General features: G+C 36.7%; 2 protein-coding genes across 5 annotated transcripts; one reads left to right on the top strand and one right to left on the bottom strand.

Moving 5' to 3' along the window:
• Positions 1–1,444: 1,444 nt before the first annotated feature.
• On the bottom strand, positions 1,445–6,639 carry LOC108555711 (alpha-tocopherol transfer protein-like). Its single transcript, XM_017911496.1, has 5 exons — positions 6,409–6,639; positions 2,499–2,839; positions 2,175–2,303; positions 1,763–1,997; positions 1,445–1,675 (listed from the first exon to the last, which is right to left on the bottom strand). The coding sequence occupies exons 1-5, from the start codon at positions 6,530–6,532 to the stop codon at positions 1,641–1,643; spliced, it is 864 nt and encodes a 287-aa protein (XP_017766985.1). The 5' UTR covers positions 6,533–6,639; the 3' UTR covers positions 1,445–1,640.
• Positions 6,640–6,763: 124 nt separating this feature from the next.
• On the top strand, positions 6,764–12,158 carry Tmem18 (transmembrane protein 18). 4 transcript variants are annotated; one of them, XM_017911500.1, is made up of 7 exons: positions 6,764–7,198; positions 7,534–7,669; positions 7,734–7,879; positions 10,988–11,105; positions 11,178–11,232; positions 11,330–11,423; positions 11,502–12,158. In XM_017911500.1, the coding sequence occupies exons 3-7, from the start codon at positions 7,847–7,849 to the stop codon at positions 11,637–11,639; spliced, it is 438 nt and encodes a 145-aa protein (XP_017766989.1). In that variant the 5' UTR covers positions 6,764–7,198; positions 7,534–7,669; positions 7,734–7,846; the 3' UTR covers positions 11,640–12,158. The 4 variants fall into 4 exon arrangements, with proteins under 4 accessions (XP_017766989.1, XP_017766988.1, XP_017766987.1 ...); XM_017911499.1 differs by having other exon boundaries at positions 7,531–7,669; XM_017911498.1 differs by lacking the exon at positions 6,764–7,198 and adding an exon at positions 7,290–7,451 and having other exon boundaries at positions 7,531–7,669.
• Positions 12,159–13,187: the final 1,029 nt, after the last annotated feature.

The raw sequence follows: 13,187 nt of genomic DNA, 5'->3' as shown, positions 1-13,187 counted from the left end.
CTCAACCGTGATCGACCTTGTCTCCGATTTTCCATTTGCACTTTTACTTCCTGCTCTGCTTTCTTCTTGGGCTTAGCCTGCTTTACCTGACACGTTTCGTTGGGTCGTTTTGAGGTTAGGTTATTTTCCGAGGGGTCGAAGATAGTATTTGGTGATGCTTGTGAGGAATAGATTCGTTTCTGAATTTCTATCGTACAGTTCAATCATTGATCGATCTTTGACGAAGGCTTCTGGATATCTGATTGATTAGGGTAATGGTGGACACGCGGTTTCTTATCTTTTATCGCGTCGTCTGGTAGTGTTCGAGGAGCAAGAATCGTCCACTTTGTAGATTTTTATGGAAACCTTCTGTATCGCACAAATATCTTTTGATTGCACGTGTTTTTTTAAATGAAAAATTATGATATCGAGGAAAGAAAATTCTGAAGAGTTTAACCTCTCTTCTGTTTTTAATTAGGATGACTGCGATTAAAAGACAGAGTCATTGTGTCTACAAATGCCAAGACACGTGGCAGAGAAGTTTAATTAAAAATTAGAATATTAAAGAATGAAAATTCCTGTAAGTTATCCCACTCTTCTCTTTTTAATTAGGATGACTGTGATTAAAAGCAGAGTCATTATGCCTATAAATGCCGAGGCACGTAACAACGAAGTTCGGACTAAAAATTGGAATATTAAGGTAAGAAAATTCCGCTGAATTTGACACATCTTTCCTTTGTTCCCTTTTTGCTTCCTCTTCTTCTTTTTTAATTAAAATGGCTATGGTTAGAAGACAGAGTCTCTGTGACTATACCAGTACCAGGGCATGTTGGAGCACAGGAATTTCCGCGTGTCATTAGACCGAGCTTTCCTTTCGTCCCAGTTTTAAATTGCGCCCTAAATCGAGTCGACCTGCTCGAGTTGAGTCAAGTTCGAAAGTGATTCAGGTTCTCTCATATTCCGTGATCCATCGTCGCGTTCTAATTGAATCGATCGAAATTGAAATCTCCTTGCAATGTCTGTGGGAAAGTAGAAGAAATTACTATGCAACTTTGTCACTTCTCTTTCTATTTCCAGTGTTAATATTCCTGGAATATGATTATGGACACTTGTTCAGTAATTAGCGTCGGTTTTATCTACAATTGTTGCAAAAAGGATTGGCTGATATGTTTCGTCGATCGAGCTGTGTATGTGCAAAACAACTACATGCGTGTTAATCCTCTACTACAATTTTCTTCCCCTATCTCGAAGAGAAAAATTTCACAGTGAGATCTTCTTAGCCTCTCAGCAAGATACTCTTCTTCGTTCTATCCTTGTTCGCGCATCGAAATTTCCGCATGGTAGTCGCTTCCAAGTATTCTCATAACTCTTCTCCTTGTCTGACCCGAACCTAACCTCAAACTTTCGTAAGAGCGCAACCTCCTCGATACAAAGAGTATCGAAAAGAATGAACGAATCCCACTCCTCGTTTTGAAAAAATCATTTATAACATGTAGAGGTATTAATTTTCCGTACAAAAGTATACAATAAATTGGAAATACATCTCGAACGTGCAAAGGCAACAAACCTTAAAATGCTTAAAATATTTTGTACAAAATAGTGCAATCACAGAGAGAAGAAGATCTTTAGTATAATTTCAGTGTATTGTAGTCTCCCTTAGCCTATTGTTCCTTGCGAGATCCATACGTGTTCCATTCTGAAAAATAATAAAAGGAATCTCATCAGTCGTGCTCGATTGCCTGGAAAATCCGTGTTGCATTTAAAGCCGATTAATTTCTCTTGCCTTTTAGCATGTTTTCGTGTTTGAGCAGAACGGGATACCAATCAGCGCTCGTGTAATTCATTTTTGGCATATCGCCACCGTAATCCTTGGGCAGGTGACTAGCCGGGATGTAGGCGTGAAGAGAAGACATCTTGCTACCGTGGAAGAACATGCGTTTCTTTAGCTTTTCCCTGACGAAGGGCTTGAACATCTGCCACACCATGTTGAACAGGAACGGTTGTTTCAGGATATGCACCTAGAAACGGTCGTGCAATCAGCATTCCCTCGACGTGTCAAAACGTCACGCGAAGTAATTCCATTTCTGGGTCAATGGGGTTGCGTAATGACCGAATCAAGGATTTCTTAACTGCATCGCGACATGGCGAAGTAGCCTGAGATATTCTCGAATCGATGAAATCTCAAATTTACGTACCTCTTTCAGACGCATAGGCATGGCATCCTGAATGAAGTTCAGTAGCTTCATGCTGAAGGTTGGCGAGAATGCCATCACTTGCTTCATGGACAGACCATCGAAATCCATCATCACAACGACACCGTTTATCTACAAAATCACGTATATATAACGTATATATAACGGGCAACGTTTAAAGAGCAAGTCACGAACTGCTGGAGGAGGAACTGTTTCCCTCGCAGCTTGCGTTGCTTTACATAACCGGGTAATCACGAGTGTTGTACGCGACATTACCGAACCACCAGTGTTACAAAACAGTTCGTAGGCAATCCACATATCGCTCACCTGTGTTAGTGGTTCACGCATAGCTATCACGTGAATCATATAGAACACTCGAAGTATCTGATCAGTGCTGACTCTCGAGGGATCCCAGCTTCTGCCACAGTTCACCAGCATTACTCTTCGACCCTTGTGGTCTCTTCCTGTCAGAACGTTGACCACGTTGTTCTCCAGTATGGTTGACTTCTCATCCGTCGGTAGCAGGTTATCAAGCAGGGACGAGTTCTTTTCCTTGAATTCTATAATCCTCTTTATCAGATCGTAGGCGCTCTTCGCGTAGAACTTGCATGGCCGCAGGAAGATCAGCAGAAATTCGTCGTCCGTATTGAAGTAAAGGGTCTTATCCTCTGCAAATGGAAGAGAGACGTTAGTCACGAGAAATTCATCCACTCGTGGACCGTTCTTCTCGGTATTTTTTAATTAAAGGGGTTGAAACGCGACTCGGACGCGAAATAATTTCCCATCGCACGACATAGCTATGCGAACGGAGCATCTGACCATAAATCAACGATCCATACCGCAAACGATAGAGTCACGTTACGAATATTGCGTTTTCCACCCAATCGGAGAACTATGGACGTTAAAAAAACATGTACTGCTCCTACTGTATCGCATCGATAGCCGTGTTATCCTATGACCCCTATGTAAATAAGGGTCTGCCAGGTTAAAATGAAAAGACATTTGTCGGTGTCTCTTCATCTTTATTCATAGTGCAAATAAACAAGCGTGAAATGTTTAAGAAAATAGAAGTGAAGTGTTTAAGAAAATAGAAGAACCTATTCGACCGTCGCGAAACGAATGACACAATGACGAATTTTGGCAGCGAATAGGCAACGTGGAAATTTTGCCAATCGAAACCGTAGAAACTGGAGGAAAATTCAGTCGGCTAACTCTCGAACGCAGACTTTTGTAACAGCCAGATGAGAGTTCCGACGTTAGTTGAGCATGAGCAATCACCTATGTACGTAATCCAAGAATCATGGAGCTAACAACCTATTCATAACTTTTCCACGTGGCAGCTATTAATTCTAATTCCGCGCTTTGCAATTAAAATTTACCATCACTGACATTTCAAAAAGTATTACTCCGGGAATATAATTGGAGGAATAATTTTCATTTCATCGGCGACCACAGACACGAAAGATCGAACTGTCCTCGCGTGCAAGCAGCTGAGACCTCTTCCGTAGGAAATTACCTTCGTGTTCCTCGTTAAGGAAATTGCTGCGACCTCTGTTCTGCTCCTGACTTCGAAAGTGGAACTGTCGGACAAACCAGCTCCGATACCAAACACCGCCATGGTGAACCAAGAACAGAGAACAGGGCCACACTTACCGACGAAAGTTAAGAAACAAAGTGACCATTTGCAAATTTTTATCTGCAAAAATATTTTCTTTTTAATCTTTATCTGTGTATATCGAAAAATAAAGCTGCAAAATATTTTTTAATTCATTTATTAATTTTACCAGCAAGTGTATCCTGCAGGATTCGAATAGACAATAGAGAGACATTTCACAATTTCTCTTCGGAAAAGGAGAAAAATGTCGGTTTTCTTATCGCAACCGATCTACTCCGTTTTAATTTCTCGAAGACTTACTTTAATTCCAGCTGAAATTATAACTACGACAAACTTTATCGCCAATCGACAGAAAAACTTCTAAACTAACCGAGATAAGGCTAACATGAAATTCTCTAAGGTTATGATACGTAACATAAGTCTCGCATTCGCAAAAATGCCACTTAGCCGCGGCTTCTAGCGATTTTTCTCTAAAAATATCGACTTTAAAGACGATTTCGCATAAATTATAACATTGCAACGTTTATAACATTTGCATAAATCGGAATATATTACTGGTAGCTTTGATATGACAATTTTCGCGACTTATTGTCAGTGTAATTCCATGTTTCGAAAAAAAATTACAAATTTTCATATTTCCTACTTTCGTATACAGCAAATTAAACGTTGAATACACGCGAGTACCATCTTCCATTGCGAATTACTCCCAGAACGATAGAACGAGATATTCGTCCATCAAGGAATCACCTGATATAACATAACACTCGGTACACGTTCGAGTACACCGTACGGCATTTTTCTCCCTATCGACCATACTCCTCGTTACCCTAGCAATCAGCGACAAGTGGATTACGAAGCTTCGTGTATTATTTCAGTCACGATTGCTCGAGTATCCTAGCATAACGACTTATTCCCAACAAACGAAATAATTTACAAGATAAAAGGGGCATCTAACGTACGAAACCTAACCTAACCTAACCTAACCTGTGAATCTTCCGACAAACCGTTACTGTCCAACCACTGTCAACGTCGATTGTTCCCAAGATTTGACCTAGAAACAACCTCTTGGATCTAGCAATCGGATCATTTAGCAATGGTGGACCTCTCGTAAAACGAAACGATCGAGGATCCTCGTGCCACGCGAAAGATGGCGTCCAGTGTCAGGATTATTTCCTGACACTGTCAACGCGATCCTACGCCAGTGCAACGAGAATTTTATCTCGCATGTTTGAGAATCTTATCTCTGCGTGAGAGGTCAAGGTCCGCGGTGTTATCACCGAAGATTTCGAATCTATTATCAACGATCTACGATCGACACCAACCGCGTAACTACAGGTTGTTTACCGCGTGTTTACCGGTAGCCAGAAATTTGATAAATTCTCATTCGAGCGAGAAAAAGCTGATGTTAGCATCGTGGCGCAGATAACAGACTTATCTAAGAAAAACCAGCTTGACCCCTAAGTTTACTTTCAGATGCACTCACGGTCGACTAAGATCGCGCACCATTTTACCAGTATGTCGAAATGTAGAACGATTTCTTGGTATATCTACTAAAACTGTCTTTTGTTTGACCGAGATACGGCAAAAATCGGTGATAGTTGAATGAAAATATCGTTTTTGGAAAATGATTGACAGAGGTATTGCGAAAATGAACGCTGCTTTGTTACTGGAGCCTAGTAGTTTCGTGATTACACCTAAATGTGGTGTAATTTGGGAATAATAATTGAAGGTTTGCAATTAGAACGAGTGAAAACATCTCGAATATCTTGAAATTGGATGTTAATTTTTTGGGAAATTAATTTTCGAAATTCGATAATCTATGGAATAAATAGTTCCGACTGGTCTCATATTCCTAGTGTTGACTCGAAATAGTAACTTGCTGATTAATAATTCCTAATGACTTGCATCAACGTTATTAAAATTGCTAATGATTCGAGGTAAAGTAAAATTCAAATGAGATGGTTCAATTGTCATGCAGATCACGATATTGAAATTATTCGAATAGAATCGAGCGTAAAAATCGTAGAGGGAAGTCGAGACTGAAAATGGAGTAATTTTATAGTCGAGATATTCCGTAATTTCTCGTTAGACTGCCTTTCTGTTATACACAATATCTAGTGGGCACTATAGAAATTAAGATAATTTATCAACGGTATGACAGCGAGGAGAAACAAAGATAATACGTAATGTTTTCAACTGATTTCGGTTAGCAAAGTATGTAAAACGAAACAGTGGAACGAAGCTTGTCTGAACACTGTGAAACCTTGCTTCGCGAATACGTGGAATCGCGTAGAAATCTAATTGTTCGCTTGTTTACAAGAGATGATAGTCGTACATAGATTAGCCTTTCATCGATTTGTTGTCGATTACCAGGAGCTGCGAGTACATACACATACAGCTGGACTCCAAAGTTTCATTATGAAATAAAATTTACACGAAATACGGAGCAAGCTACACTTTATCTTCCTTGCTCTCTTACCCTTAACATCATTGGTAACATTGTTGGTCGAACGTCGTCAGAGCTAGGGTCTACTAACCCAAAAATCCAAAGATTCAAAGGCCCTAAAACGAATCTCCAGCGAAGAGATGCTGAAAAAATCCGAAAGAACGATGGAAACTCACCCTTGATGTACTCCTTCAACGCGGCCAGCCCCTCCTGCACGTTCTTCTCTATCTCTCTGAGCTCCTTCTCCGCGACAGCCAAGACTTCCGGTCCCGGCCTCTGCAAAACTATCTCAAACGCCATCCTTCAGGTTCCTGATTCCCGATCGATGACCGATTGAACGTGTGGCGACGAATCGATCCTCGCAGCAGGACGACCACAATATATCTGTGACCCGATATATCTCGCACGAGGAGAAGGAGGTCTCTTCTTGTCCACCATCTCGATCCAATCTTTGACCGCTCAAAGTCCAATTCGTAGCGACCGCCCGATTCCATGACTGTTGCGCCGGCCGATTTCGTGACGCCTAGTGTACTCTGGAAGACGAGGCACATCAACGACACGTCACTTAATAAAACTATCTCCCGGAAATACGATGCTCGAGTGTACCGGCGAGTCATCGATTGATAAGCCTCCACCAATGTGGGGAGCTAATCTTTCAATCGCCTTCTCGACGGTATAATGAGAAACATCGGGTACCACGGGGACAAAGACGATCCTACGCTGGGTCCAACGCTCGTCTAACACCTCGGGATGCCGAAGGCAGCCATAAGTCCGGGTTTCTTCGTTTCGCTCCTTCGAAACTGGTCGAACACCTCATCTAGACGAGATGGACGTTTTGATCTTCTCTACATAAAACTGTGCACGTTGCTGAAGACACGGGAGTAAATTTCAAAGTAACCTTCTCTACCTGGTGAAGATGAGGAAACGGGATTTCGGAATTCCCTTTGAAGAAATCGAATCGAAAAGGTGGTGTAAGAGTAGGATGTTTTAGTCTTCTTTGCAATCTTCTCTAACCTTAAAATTAAGGTTAGAATGTTGGAATTAAGTTGAAATGTAGATTAAAATTGAGGTTCGACTGTAGCTGGAGTGAGTTTGATGATGATACGTAGAATCTTGAAGTTTTATGTCCTAAAATAAAAGTATCTTGTCTTTGTATTCGTTCCGGCAAATAAAAGGTATGGGGAAGAACGTGCTGGATGTGTTCCGCTGTAAAAGAGAGGTTAACTTTGTGCACTATGTATATTAATATACGTACATTGACTGCCGAATCATGTGCCATGGTTTCTCGTATCTTGCAGTAGAGGATGCATTGATAATTTTTTCATCGGCGTCCAGAGAATTCCATGCATGAGTCAAAGATGGCGGAAGAAGATGGAGCAAACTATGATTGGAAGAAACATCGTTGGAAATGAAGTCCGATTATTTTAGATACAGAAGGTATTTATCTATCGCATAATACGATTATAACTCGTGTTCTTTTAACCCATGAACTTTTATCTAGAATGTATCTTCAAAGAAATGCAAGCAGTGGATTTATCAGATTAGATGGATGTTCGATTTCGTTTCATCGTTCTTTGATGGCTCTGTTAAACAGCGCTGATTAATTTCTGAAAAATGCGATTACATTCGTTCGATGACACATTAAATGTAAGTAAAAATGAATTAATATATATATATATAATGTGTGCAAATAAAAAAAAGCAATACTGCGGTAGGTTAGGTTAACTATCGTCAATATCGTTGAACAATAAAAGCATTTGTTCTTTGAAGGAAAAAAATAAACAAATAAATTGTATATTTCGATAATCAATTTGATAATTATTTTTTATTATTAATTTCGCCATTAAATTACTTACTGCATGAAATGATTTTACTGACTTCAGTGATGCTTTTGTGAATAACATGACGGCATTTTGTAAATAACAGTTCAATGTCTATTTTAAAATCCACTTCAAATATTTTTGAACAATTTTGGTATCAAAGCACTGGGTTGATGTTAAATTTCTTACGTATGAAACAAATTTCTATTTTTCATTTTATGGAGTTAACCAGACTGACAAATAGGCGGTTCATTTAAGTCAAATTCAGGCCAAAAAACATCTGAAAAAGGAATATGGAACAATTTTAGTGCAGTGTCTTTTGTTAACAAATAGCATAAAGAGTATCTTGCGAGGAAATAATGTACAAAATTAATCTAATTTCTTTTGCAAATCATACTAATTCGTAGAATAATATACTCTCGGCGAATTAAGCGTACGATTAAAGTCCGCTGTAATAATTCCGATGACTCAAAGGAATAAAATCATAGCGATTATTTTCCATAAATACCTTACAATGATATTCTATGCTATGCTATCCTATTCAATGAAAAGGGAAGGGATACAGTGCATCTGTGATTCAAGGTTAACTAATCATCATTTGCAATCAAATAATCAGTGATTGACATTGCACCTAGCAAGAATGCTAATTAATTAGGAAATTAAATATTAAGACAAATTACTATTTTCTGTAAATAATGATCATGATTAAAGATTCTGTCATTAACGATTGCATCATCATAATAATAAATGATAAAATGGCACGTGGTTCATTACGGTAAATCTGTCACGGTTTCATGGTTAAACTTTACTTTTTAAATCTAGTTCGAACGTATGCATTGTTGCAAAGTAATCTTTGGTCATCGATTCTGATTAATGTTCACAACTTACACATTATTACGTTCACGTTCTACACGTCCCATGATCATATTAATAAATTCCTTTCCGAGATAACGTATAAGCACCTAATTTACAAATGAATGAATATTGTCTGGTTTTTATCGGACGTTTCAATGTTTGTAAGTTTAATAGTAGTTTGGAATAATTTTCGTTTTTGCCGGGTGTTTTGAAAAACGATAAAATAACGAACATGTGACGATATGTATTCTAGATTAAACAATAGGACACGGTAAATAGGAACTAATAAGCATAGGGCATGCTCAAACGCATTGTGAATAGGAAATACCAGAGACTTCCCCCTCTCAAAGAGCTTAGACCATATGTTCGATCACGTGGTTAATGCTATGGTCGAATAAAAATTAGAACGTCCATCTATTCATATTTTCGTGTAATTTAATTTCTCATTTTCGAAATTTATTTCGTGAAAATATTCTGATAAACATTTCGTTACGATGTCGTGTTGCTGTATGGAAACAATTACAAGATCAAAATTGGATAATTACGGTAAAGGTTGTATTGTATTTAGAGCGTACATTTGCATACCTGTATTGCGCAGAACGTGGCCAAATATATGAAATTGTGCGAAGATATCTTTCTTTTTATACAGTATTTCCTAATGCGATCTAATCGATTGTTCACTTTAATGTAGGTTGAAGTTTTATATTTTTATAATTAAAATTAATTTTATTTTCCGACTAGTGTGTGCACGAAACATGTATAATGCAAAACCATACATTGTTATGATTTCAATTTTGTAATCGAAATTATTATATTAAAACTTTTGGCAGTTGTTAAATTAATTTATATTTATCGGTGGAATATTTGAGAAATTGATTAGTTTGGATAAATGCGAAGGCCGGCGAACCAACTTAAATCGGTCATGTTTATTTTCATCCTATTGTTCTTTATCGCGCGCACTTTTAATAGAGGGCGCCTCAATATCAATACCATATCGACAACCACGACCACTGTTTTTAAATCTAGAACATTCCCGCAGATGGCGGTAGATGCACGTATGGTGATTGTTGTATGTATTTCGAGCGTGTGATCTTATTAATCTCCGTAAAGTCGTGTTCGTCAAAACGAGGAAGACGGAAACAACAAAAGAAAAAGAGAAAAAATTTTCTTCTGTGATATTTGTTTTTCCCGAGTGTCGCCGCATCCGCGGCGTTTATCTGCATTTAGCGTTGCTCGTTCTCGTGGTTAGCGTCCGAGTCGATTAAAAAGAGGTAGAAGGAGGGCGTTGTGGCCCAAATTTCATCAGTGATAGCGATACACGATGTCTGAAGACCAAGTAAATCCGATCGACGGTATTCTACCGTTTTTACAAAGCGTAAGTATTACAGCTCTTTTAATTTTTGCTGTGTCAGCTTCGTTATCTGTCATTGACACTTATCTATTTTTCTTTCGATGTATTCGATTTATCGAGACATCGTTGCTTTATTCCTTTTTGTTCTCAGCAGCCACTTTCGTTTTCAACACAGCCGGCGGAAAGTGTCAATATGAAACTACTAATGCACATGTTAACCTAATTTACTTGTAGTTTAATTACATTGAATTATAAAAGTTCATCTGCTCACCTCGTCATACGATTTGTATGGATTCCCTAGCAGTAATAATATAACAAACATCGTATAAAAGTCGACCAATTTTCCACCGAGAATTTATTTTTAGTGCATGCATGATGACTTTGTACTTTTATCTCATTCCTAAATGCAAGAATTATATACCCAGTTTTATAAGTCGATCAATTGCTACGTTCCCGCGTTCGTTTAGTAGACATAATCTAGTAGTATATCAAACACTATATATCTACAAATTTATTTGAAATGTTTTATGCATATCGTAAATTATACGTAATTAACTTAATAAATATTCACTACGTATCATGTTTTCGTATTTCTTCCTCTTCTTTCTGTTTTTTTTTTAATGTAGTTGTATTTGTGTCAATATACTATATTTTTATTTCATTATATAATACCATTGTACAGAAGACATAGAAATGCAACTGCTTAAATTAAACTGTAATTCATTGCAGATTGAATGGCGGGATCCATGGCTTGTATTCCTATTGATTTTCCATATCGCCATTACAATGACTGCATTAATGACACGGAATCATGCCAATTTTCAAATTGTATTATTCCTTGCTTTGTGTAAGTATATTTCATACTAAAAATAATCAATGTACTATTTATTATCATTATACTAATGTATTTATGTTGCAGTACTCTTGGTATATTTCTCTGAAAGCATAAATGAAGTTGCTGCATCTAATTGGATGTAAGTATCTTATGATTATAAACAATTATAATGTTACTTTGACAAGAATACAAGTAAGTAATAAAACGTGTCTAATATATTTATACAATTTTTAAAGGTTGTTTTCAAAGCAGCAATATTTTGATTCCAATGGACTTTTTATATCAGTAGTATTTTCTGTGCCTATCTTGATGAATTGCATGGTCATGATTGTAAGTAGATACAAAACTTTAATATTTAAAATAAACTTGTATATATTTTTATTAATACGTTCTCTAGTACTCGTTTAGGCTAGCTGGCTTTATCAGTCCAGTCAGTTGATGACTAGTTTAAAACGGGCCCAATTAAGGCAGCAAATAAGAAATCACAAAATTAGAAATGAATCTTTGAACGCAAATGGCGCTGTTGTAAAGGAAAAGCAAGAGTAATATTTCTAGTCTAATAACAAGAATGAAGAAAATGGAATACAAACATGTAAATTACTATGAAACAAGTATGGGCTTGTTTTTGCCACAAGTAGAGTGGCATATAACAGCACTATAATATTCGGCGAATGTTTAATATAGCATTTTTTAAAACGCTACTGCCGACATAGTAATTGCTGTAATTCATATTGAAGTTGACTAGTTTCACTGTCGGTTGACTACTTCCAATATTATGCCGTATCTGTTTGATAATTAGAGTGTGAATTCAAAATCTTGTAAATAACTTATTTATTTAGGAACAACGATGTACTAAATTGCGGAACGGCACGTAATTTGAAAATTACTAAATGTTACATACTTCGCGAGAGAATATTGTTATCTTATATTAAGGTACATTCTGACAGTTCTCTACTTTTATTTTAACATTGAGATATTCATTACGAATCAATGTTCTTAAAGCATTATCATTGTACTTACTATTGTAACACATATTGCTTGTTACGAAAGCTAATGAAAAGAACGGCATAATTAGATAATCATAGCTCTTGGTATATATGTACGTATGTGTGTATGTGTATACGCGTGTATGTGTGAATAAGTATAATTTTTTCAAATTCGCAGTTTTAATCAGAGTATTATGATACATATTACATTCAATTAAACACCTTTTTATGTTGTATATTTGTGTAAATGAATAACTTCTTGCCGTTGCAATATTTATCGCGTGATTAAGTTTATGTAATAAAATATTTCTTCTTAAAACCGTGTACTTTTTCTTATTTCGATTCCTAAATCATATTAAACAATAATGTTATTCGTTGCAGATGTATACTATTGTTTGCAACAAAATATTTGTGTAAGCCTATAAATAAAGAATCTACAAACTTTATGTTTCTGCCACTCCCAATATTATTTTAATACAATGTTACAATTATTGAATTGTCTGTAATTATGTTTGCTGCAATAAAATGTACACAGCTAACATCAGATATGGGGTATAAGTTAGACTTATTACTTTATGAAATTACTTGTGCTTTGTTTCGAAATATCGATCCTACAAGAAATCAGAGCAAAGATGAAGTACAAGATAGACTTATGCCAACTTGCATTTTGAGGGCACTAAAACTCACTTAGTATTTAAGTGTCACTCCCAATTTTATTGTTTCAGCATAGAATAAGATTACAAACACCTGATCTGTGTTCATACTGATTGAAATTAAAACTGAATTTTACTATGAAATTATAAATAAGATACAAGGTTAAATGAAGTACCGTTAAGGTATAAAATTCTTTCCGAATACTTTATTTAGTTTATACCTTATTCATGATTCCATAATCAAATTCGGTTTTAATTCCGAGAACTATTAGCATTTTAATCTTATTCCATCTTGCGTCGGTAACGTCGAAAATGACAGTAAAATCCTCAATACATCGTATAGTAACATCACAAACTAGGCATAATATATAGTAAATGATATTGTTCATTCAGTATGTTAGCTATATGTAGTATTATAATATCGCATACAACGATACAAAGAAATTAATTTTCTT

The sequence above is a fragment of the Eufriesea mexicana genome, unplaced genomic scaffold, assembly GCF_001483705.2.
Source record: "Eufriesea mexicana isolate 0111107269 unplaced genomic scaffold, ASM148370v2 scaffold278, whole genome shotgun sequence".
NCBI classification, from domain to species: domain Eukaryota; kingdom Metazoa; phylum Arthropoda; class Insecta; order Hymenoptera; family Apidae; genus Eufriesea; species Eufriesea mexicana.
The sequence above is the reverse complement of the archived record's forward strand: the minus strand, read 5'-3'. Positions and strand labels throughout refer to the sequence as shown.

Bases quoted from the DNA above. Each gene is read 5' to 3' on its own strand.
- LOC108555711 (XM_017911496.1), bottom strand. From the start codon at position 6,532: ATGGCGTTTGAGATAGTTTTGCAGAGGCCGGGACCGGAAGTCTTGGCT. The intron at 2,304-2,498 runs GTGAGCGATATG...GTGATTTTGTAG, and splicing joins TGCGTGAACCACTAACACAG to ATAAACGGTGTCGTTGTGAT. The intron at 1,998-2,174 runs GTACGTAAATTT...GACCGTTTCTAG, and splicing joins TGCCTATGCGTCTGAAAGAG to GTGCATATCCTGAAACAACC.
- Tmem18 (XM_017911497.1), top strand. From the start codon at position 10,229: ATGTCTGAAGACCAAGTAAATCCGATCGACGGTATTCTACCGTTTTTA. The intron at 11,106-11,177 runs GTAAGTATATTT...TTTATGTTGCAG, and splicing joins TGTATTATTCCTTGCTTTGT to TACTCTTGGTATATTTCTCT. The intron at 11,233-11,329 runs GTAAGTATCTTA...CAATTTTTAAAG, and splicing joins GTTGCTGCATCTAATTGGAT to GTTGTTTTCAAAGCAGCAAT.